Genomic DNA, 8,918 nt, shown 5'->3' with positions numbered 1-8,918 from the left:
ACAAGTATTATATTACGTTTTATTTATTTATTTATTTATATTTTAACCTTTTTATTTGTTTAATATGTATATGTATAATCACATGAAGTGCGACTTTGTTAACCAGTGAATACATAAATATTAAGCAGTGATTTGTACTAAGAAAATGTTATATATGAATTAATTTTTTTAGAAAATCATTTATATCTTCAAATAGTTTAGTTCATACATTGCTAATACATTCTATTTTGATTCCACATCTATGACACAATAGGTTTTCACATTATTTAGTGCGGATATTATTTATTTAATACCTACAAAATGTATAATTTTATGCAATAATTTTTGTTAAGATGAATAATTCATAAACCTTAATCAAACATTGCATTATTGCATATTGGGGATAATTCTTTCTACATTATATTTAAAACTAACGACATGAAAATCTTGTATAAGATCTATCTAGGTTTGTTAAAGGGTTTAACAAATAATCTTTTATATGGTTTATGTAAGGTATTGATTGATGATATCAGTAATATTTATATTAAAATATATAAAGTTATTTTATGCCAATAGAATGTGAAACAAGTAATTCCTACGTAACAATTTTTTTATTTGAATCATCGTATAACTAGCTCTATATTATTGATTGCGGCAATAACAATTCCTTTATTTTAAATCATCGCATAACAATTCTGACTTTATTAATAATAACGATTCTTAAAAAAAATAAAAAATTATTATGCATAAATTACTTATTTTAAAAGAATAATAATTAATTGTCATATTATTGATACACATATTTTTGTTCTTTATATTTTATTTTTTATACAACAATACATAATCATATACTACTTTTTTCACCCGCCAATCTATCACTATATTTATTTTAAGCAATCATCAAACTTATTTCTGAAGATGTTCTCTAATAATATTATCCTTAAAATTGGAAATACATGATTTTTCATTCATTTCAGATTATTATCACTATCAAAGAATGTATATTATACAGTGAACCATACTGTTTTTTCTTTAATAAAGACATCATAAAAATATTATCTTGGAACAATTTTAATTTAATGAAATTTTAACGTGAATATCAAACGCTTAACAACCAAAACTATACTTGACCCCATTGGGAATCCATTCTTCATTTTGCACAACTTCTCTTGACAAGCAGTTTTCTTTATGTCAGAGAGGTGGACACTCAAGCAACTCCCCATTTTCTCTCTCTCTCTCTCTAGAAATTCTTTGTCAAGGTACTTTTTTGTATAGCTTCTTTACTTTAATTTTGGGTTTCTTGATGCTTGTTGGTCATGATATGTGTTATTGGAGGATGTAAAGTTTCAATCTTTAATCTTTTTCTTGATTGATGAGTATGGTTTCTTGATTTTTTAATGGAGGAAAACTTGAATTTGTGTTTGAGTTTGATGTTGCTGTTGTATGTTTTGAACTGGGGTTTGCTTGTTTTTGTGTAATATATCTTGCCTTTGGTTCTTTTTTTCACTTATTCAACTGCAAAGTCCCTTGCTTTCTTTATTACTTGGTGTGTTTTTCCTGGTCTGAAGGTTGATCAGGTACCTACAACCTCCCACATAGGTACGGGTAACCGGTGCCGATTTTACTAAGGGTGTCAAAATTTTGAAAAAGTAGATACACCTGAAGAATAAGGGGAGTAACATATAGTAACCTAGTTAAACAGGGTAGTTTTCCGACGAAGGGTGTCAATTACACCCCTTAGCATAAGGTGGCTCTGCTTCTGCTGGTAACTCTCTCCACCAAGTCACCTAGTGTACTGTCTCTGTCTTCATGGTTTTTCTTGATCTAGGGAAAGAAAGAAAAAATGAAGCTTAATGATTTTATTTGTCATTTACTATGTAATATATATGCTCAAGTAATGCAAGCTGGATTAGTACTGTGTATAACTGAATAATATATGGTTCCCTTCGGGTCACAAATGTTGCTAGAGCTTTAACTTAACTAACTTGACGGGCTGACAATCAGGATGGATCTTAGAATATTTCTCCTGCAGTCCTGCTGCATAAGGATTGAAAAATGGATGTTGCTTCCAGACCGAGCCAATGCTGGCTTGTGTGCATTTTCCACCTTCTCAAGGCTGAAATTGATTTGCATTTTGCATGGCTCTCGGCACATGTTTTAATGTCGTTATTAATCTCTTATAGGGGCTATCGATACAGTATTGAGTTTTTTCTTTGGTTAAATAGTTTCAAGATGATTTAATTTCTGATGAATTCATCACAAAAGAAAAAGAGATGATTTGAGTTCTGGTGATTTTAAGTTTGCATTAATTTCTTTGCCTATTTACTTTGTTTTTTTTTTTTTGTCAGTGAGTTTTGTACTGACCTTGTTTGTCTTGATTGTTGAGATCTTTATTCTGTTGCACTTTGCTGGTGTCTAATCGACAAGAAAAACTGACCTCGTCTTTGTCTTGTAGGTTGAAGTCTTTTATTCAATTTTGAAATAAGAATTGTTTCTCGAAATACAGCTACGAGCTTCAGGTGTTTATATTTCTGTGCTGAAGATTGTATAAATAAAGAGATTATGATTCTATAATGTTAAAAGTTGTTGAAAGTTTTCAAATATCTTCGGAAAGGAGCCCTAAACCATTAAGAAAGGTTCTGTAGCTATAAGCTCAGTCACCTTACGCCTACATTCTTGATGAAAACTCTCTCAGACTAATCCTTTTGGTTCTCTCGCTCCCTCCTCTGTATCTGTCTATATGTATCGATATAATGTCTTAAGCTTACCCATGAAAGTAAATTTACTCTTTTTGTAGCTGTTGTGGTTAAAATCCTTGCAAGTTCTTTGCTTTCATTTTCAGTAATATATATCAACAGTAGATAAAGTTTCTCCATTTATTCTTTAACTTGTTGCAGTTAGTATTTCTCCACGAAACTATACTTTTAATCAGTTCTCATAAATTGCCTCTTTACTATACATGTTCCATATGAAACTTCCCACTCTTTTCTTGTTTTGGTATGTAACTTACTAAATGCTGTCTGAATTTATTTGTTCTGTGTCTGAAGCAGGCATCAAGTTGAGCCATTATGTTTGGACGGGCTCCAAGGAGGAGTGACAACTCCAAGTACTATGAGGTTCTTGGTGTCTCAAAAAGTGCCAGTCAGGATGAACTTAAAAAGGCATATAGGAAAGCTGCCATAAGAAATCACCCCGACAAGGGTGGTGACCCCGAGAAAGTAAGTTGCATATCCTACTTCATATTGCCGGTCCAGATATGTCATACCACCAATGGAACCTTTTGATTCCGATGCTCTGCATGTTTCTTCTTTTTTGGATAATAGTGGTGCCTGGGCCAGCTTGCGCGCTGCATGCTTTTTAAGGCAGTTTCCCCTCAAGCCACTAATAAAATCGAGCTTAATGCGTGAACAACTGAACACGACAGTTCATTGATACATAGGTCTTCTTTACTTTACGCCCTTTTAATTATGATGCAGCATGCACGTATGGATGTGCCAATAAGTGATCGAAGAAAGCAAGGTGGAAGGGGGAAGTTCTAGGCATTTGCTTCTTGTCTTGTACTTATCTTTGTTTCCTATCTTCTTAGTTCAAGGAGTTGGCTCAGGCTTATGAAGTTCTAAGTGATCCAGAGAAGAGAGACATTTATGATCAGTACGGTGAAGATGCACTGAAAGAAGGAATGGGGAGTGGCGGTGGTGGTGTTCACAATCACTTTGACATATTTGAATCATTCTTTAGTGGGTCTTTTGGTGGTAAGAAATTTGCTCTCTCTTAGATGGTAGATAGAAATAGCGCACTGGATGGCTGTTGACTCCATTTTATGGATTTAATTCTGTTGTACGGCATGTTTATTTGGCCTTGGTTGTTTCAGGTGGAGGCAGCCGCTTCAGAGCTAGCAGACAGAAGAGAGGTGAAGATGTAGTGCATACGCTTAGGGTTTCTCTAGAAGATTTGTATAATGGCACCACAAAGAAGCTCTCTCTTTCCCGGAGTATATTGTGTCCCAAGTGTAAAGGGTATTTTCTCTCTCTGATTATCTCAACGTATCTTTTCCCGATGTTCATTTATTGCTTATATGACCTAGGATTCAAAGTTGTATTAAGTTAAATGATGAAATTTGTCTTTTGAGTTTGAATTGTTCTCATTAAGGCTGAACATCGATACTGAATTTCTTTCACTTGGCCTGTGTGTGAATATTTGAAGGAACTGGGGGATCAAGATTCCAGAAAGTGTGTGGGCATATAGTTATGTAGAAATTTGTATAAACTAGACTTGTTGGAGGAGTGAAAGCTTTTATGGTTCTTTCTGTCCAATGAATTTTGAATGAAGTGATAACTGTTCCTTTCCTTTTTCTTATTTGATTGACGATTGTTGTTGAAGCTATATTAGGTCACAAGATGACACAGAATTATCTAGGTTATTTTGATGCCTAGTGAACAAGGATTTTATTGATACATTCTTCCAAGTGAATTTTGTACTTCTTGCCCATTCAAAAATAAAAATCTGCGGCAGATTGTTTTTGTGTTACTTAGAAATACAAATGCCACATTTAGTTAGGCTGCAAGTATGACTTGTATATGAGGCCAACTACGACACTAGCAAATGTGTCTAACAACTGACCTAGATACCTTCATATTTTTTCCTTTTCAGGAACTTGTTTCACTCCACAACGTGACACTGTTTCTAACTTTCTACTTTCTTTTTTGTGGTGCTAAATAGTAATTTGTTAAAGAATACCTTCTAGTTTTTGGATTTACTGCTAGACTATTTCCTTTCCTTTGCTTTGCTTTCTATTTTAGTCCTTTGCAAGAATAATACCTCCTTCCTGGAATGACCAAATCAATATTAAAAATGTTGAAGTAGTCTACAATAATTATTTATACGATTTAAACTTCGATGTGACATCTTTATGTCCATTTACATCTTCCAATCATTATGGTAACAGATCTAGGAACACAAAGTTAGTAAATTTTTCCTTTAGCACCTTGAATTAATTTGGATGCTTTTGTAATCTTCAATGCGTCAAATAGCTTAAGTTTGACACATTATTGTGTGATCTAGTGGTTAATGATGTTGGAAAGGCTTGGGAAACTAGTGTTAAAATCTTAATAGAGACGAAAATTACTAGGTCATTTCTTTGCCTCTACCTAAGCCTTGATGGATAAATTTGTCTGCGACCTGTAGTCTGTACTGGTGGGAGGTGGCAGGTGTAGATACCCTTGCAAAACCGTGCACTTCAACTTAAACCGGTTTTGAAAAGGGGTGCAACAGCAGGTATCCTGTGGATTAGTCGAGGTGCATGCAATTTTATTTGGTCTTTACTTTTATCCAAAAAATTAAAAATTGAATCTATTCTTTGTAAGGTTGACACTTATGAAAGAAAAGTTGTGTGTCTCCATGCTGCTAGTGTCAATGGGTGCTTCTTTATTTGCGTTCATTTTTAATTTTTATTTGATTCATATGGCCTCTATATCAGTTCCGATATTTGTTGTATACCTATCATCTATTAGGATAATCTTGTGAATACATCTTTCTAATTTGATGTAGTGCTCCTCATATCTTAGGCTGTGTGGGGCAGGTAGTTACGTGGGCGTGCATTTTTCTGGATTAACAGAGAATTGTAACATAACCCTTTCAAAATAGAAAAAAATGTGTTTCATTATTGACATGTTGTGAAAATAACAAAATCTTTGTTTAGTATTGGAACGATTAAACAGGCATGAGAAAATTGTTGGAAATAAATTAAATGCATTTAGTCGTTCTCTAAAAATTCTGTGTAAGTTGAACTGAGGAACTGGTCCACTGGTTATCAGGAAAGGTTCAAAGAGTGGAGCATCTGGGGCATGCTATGGATGTCAAGGCACTGGAATGCGTGTTACAACAAGGCAGATCGCTCCAGGAATGATCCAACAGATGCAACATGTTTGTCCTGAATGCCGAGGCTCAGGTAGTTAATGAAAATATTCCGTGTTGTGTGACCAATGCAAACATGAAAAAGTTAGTGGTGTCCCTTTTTTCCCGATCCACAGAGAAAGGGAAAAAATGTAAAACAAGGAGTTGGTAAATCCTTGAAATTTACCGTGTTGATGCAGGAGAGGTTATCAGTGACAGTGACAGGTGCCCACAGTGCAAAGGAAACAAAGTTACACAAGAAAAGAAGGTGCTGGAAGTGAATGTTGAGAAAGGAATGGAACATAACCAGAAGATAACTTTCGAAGGGGAAGCAGATCAAGCTGTAAGTGTAGTTGGTTGGTTTTCTCTTGCAATTCCTTTTACATATTAAATACATGTTAAATGTGCCTCAACATATATGAGTCTTGAACCCTGGAATTAGTATGGTATTTGAATCGACTATATAACACCTCCTAAAATAATATATCGAGCTATTTGCTTCCCCATTCCATTCTATGCATTGCCCGTTTCACTTTGGCTGATGACTTGTCTGTTCACACTTCAGTCTTACTGTTGTTCTGCAGCCCGATATCATCACTGGAGACATTGTTTTTGTTCTACAACAGAAGGAGCATCCAAAGTTCAAGCGGAAGTTTGATGATCTTTATATGGAACATACACTTACTTTGACTGAAGCTCTTTGTGGCTTTCAGTTTGTCCTAACTCATCTTGATGGGAGGCAGCTTTTAATCAAATCGAACCCTGGAGAAGTTATAAAGCCTGGTAAGCATGTGCTTCCTTTGTGTGCCATCTTGTCAGTGAGAAGAGACGGCCTTCAAAGCCTTAATTCAAGCTTGAAATATCGTTGAGAAGTATGTCAAAGTAAGTGGTGACGAGCCATATTGGTCTAAGTAAGTGGTGTGACGAAAAGGCTTTTAAGCCCGAGGGGGCGGTGTGCGAGGTTTATGGTTTTGCAGCAGGTATATATATTTATTCGATTGTCTTTTGCAGATCATTACAAGGCAATAAATGATGAAGGCATGCCCAATTTTGGCAAGCCTTTCATCAAGGGACGGCTTTATATCCATTTTGATGTGGTATTTCCAGAATCAGGGGTTCTTTCCCCCGACACATGCCGTAGCATAGAGACTATTCTACTATCAAGACCAGGGAAAAGCTCATCAGAAACAAATTTAGATGAGTGTGAGGAAACTATTATGCACGACGTCAACATTGAGGAAGAAATGAGGCGCAAGGATCAGCGAAGACATCAAGAAGCATATGACTCGGACGATGATGAGCCAAACGTGCATCGTGTGGCCTGTAACCAACAGTAAGTCTGTAAAATGCTTGTATGTTTGATCATATCCCAGTAATTTTTTGCAGCAAAGACCACTGGTCTTTTTTTGCTTTAGGGATGATTATATAAGGGAGTTAGGCTTCCTTTAGTTCTGTTTTATTGTTTATGTTAAATGTATTTCAATAATCATACATATTATTGTTCAGTTGGACTTCTGAGCTTATGAGAAATTGAAGTAATATTTTCTTCAATTGGTTTGTCAAATCTATTTTAATTTTTTTTTTTTTCACAATTGTTAATATCATACTGTAAGTTATCTAGGTATTTTTAGCTTCTTGTTCAGTCAAGTACTATTACTTAAATGGAACTGAGAAAGCATTAAATTGCTCAAAGCCCTAGTTTACTTATCATTCTCTTATTAGTACTTTTTAGATCTTAAAATATGTAAAAAGAAAAATAATGCTAATGAAAACCAACAAAAAAGAGAGAGGGATTAGGGGGTGGGTTAAGACCGATTCAGGATTTTAAGTTTACGGATTTTATAATGATCTTAAGTTAAGACTATAGGTGTGATAATGATTGGGTTTACAAGTAAATATTTACTCACGACGATCTCAAGTTATTACTACATACAATAATGACCAGGTTACAAGTAAATACTTTCTTATGAGTTATGACGATGTCAAGTTAATGATCGCGTTTGCCGTTTATAAGTAAATACTTATATAGTCAAGTATTTATAGCAATGTTCTTTGGTCGAATATACTTTAGCCATTTGAATGAAATATTGTTATAGAAAACTTATAATATCGTTAAAACCTCTCTATAACAATAATCCTTTAAAACAATATATTACTATACCTCCAAAAAGTTTCATGTTACGTTATATTATCAATCAAAATATATCTTATTAAACAATATCGTTATAAAGTGGTTTGACTGTATAACATAACATGAAAAATTTACTCCAAAAGTCACTAAGTTATTGTAGTGAATGATTTTTTTTTTTAAAAAAAAGTTATTATAGTGAAATATAATACAAATAAAACAAAATTTATTAAATTCACATAAATTCGTAAGAGGACCCTCCTACAAGTTGGGAGGGCATGCCAGCTATAGCATACAGATAAATGCCACAAGATAATAGGCAAAGGATCCTAAGCCAAGGCCTTTGTTCCTACACATCGTACACCAAATTCAATTCAATAAATGATCTATAAATATTCATCTAAATGTCAGTTTCAATTTTGAAGTATGTAAACACCAATTATTTCCTCATTTTAATACATTTTCTATAATCAAATTTATGACAAAAAAGGAACTTTTTTGTTGCTACTATTTAGAAGGGAATAGTGGACCACTTTAAATTAATAGTGAACATGTATAATTACATCTCTCATTAAATTTTCTGAAAATAATTGATGTACTCTTCCCAAAAAAATTGAAAGGTGTGAGTTATTGTTGATAATTACATACATACTTCAACCAATTGAACTCCAGCTTCTTTTAAGGAGAGTGGCCATCTAGTGGGGCGTACATAAATCAATCGTATTGATTTGGTTTTATAGATATATAAACTAAATCAAATTATTAAAAGTTATTTTTTTTAATTTTTTGGAAATAAAAAAAAAGAATCATATTTACCTCTCTACTATTGAAAATAAATTATATTAATTTTTCATCAATTATACTTCTTCAAAAATATACCCTTGCATTTATTCTAATACTATATTTGCCTCTCACTCGT

General features: G+C 33.7%; 1 protein-coding gene across 3 annotated transcripts; it reads left to right on the top strand.

Annotated features, from left to right (window-relative positions):
* Positions 1–1,110: 1,110 nt before the first annotated feature.
* On the top strand, positions 1,111–7,422 carry LOC102590096 (dnaJ protein homolog 2-like). Of its 3 annotated transcripts, none has more exons than XM_015309010.1 (9): positions 1,111–1,238; positions 2,435–2,498; positions 3,030–3,197; positions 3,566–3,731; positions 3,851–3,995; positions 5,793–5,926; positions 6,072–6,214; positions 6,456–6,654; positions 6,883–7,422. In XM_015309010.1, exons 3-9 carry the CDS (start codon positions 3,048–3,050, stop codon positions 7,206–7,208), a joined length of 1,263 nt encoding a protein of 420 aa, XP_015164496.1. In that variant the 5' UTR covers positions 1,111–1,238; positions 2,435–2,498; positions 3,030–3,047; the 3' UTR covers positions 7,209–7,422. The 3 variants fall into 3 exon arrangements, with proteins under 3 accessions (XP_015164496.1, XP_015164497.1, XP_006347935.1); XM_015309011.1 differs by having other exon boundaries at positions 3,027–3,197; XM_006347873.2 differs by lacking the exon at positions 2,435–2,498.
* Positions 7,423–8,918: the final 1,496 nt, after the last annotated feature.

The sequence above is a fragment of the Solanum tuberosum genome, unplaced genomic scaffold (assembly GCF_000226075.1).
Source record: "Solanum tuberosum cultivar DM 1-3 516 R44 unplaced genomic scaffold, SolTub_3.0 scf00095, whole genome shotgun sequence".
Lineage (NCBI taxonomy): Eukaryota > Viridiplantae > Streptophyta > Magnoliopsida > Solanales > Solanaceae > Solanum > Solanum tuberosum.
The sequence above is the reverse complement of the archived record's forward strand: the minus strand, read 5'-3'. Positions and strand labels throughout refer to the sequence as shown.

Bases quoted from the DNA above. Each gene is read 5' to 3' on its own strand.
- LOC102590096 (XM_006347873.2), top strand. From the start codon at position 3,048: ATGTTTGGACGGGCTCCAAGGAGGAGTGACAACTCCAAGTACTATGAG. The intron at 3,732-3,850 runs GTAAGAAATTTG...TGGTTGTTTCAG, and splicing joins CTTTAGTGGGTCTTTTGGTG to GTGGAGGCAGCCGCTTCAGA. The intron at 3,996-5,792 runs GTATTTTCTCTC...ACTGGTTATCAG, and splicing joins TTGTGTCCCAAGTGTAAAGG to GAAAGGTTCAAAGAGTGGAG.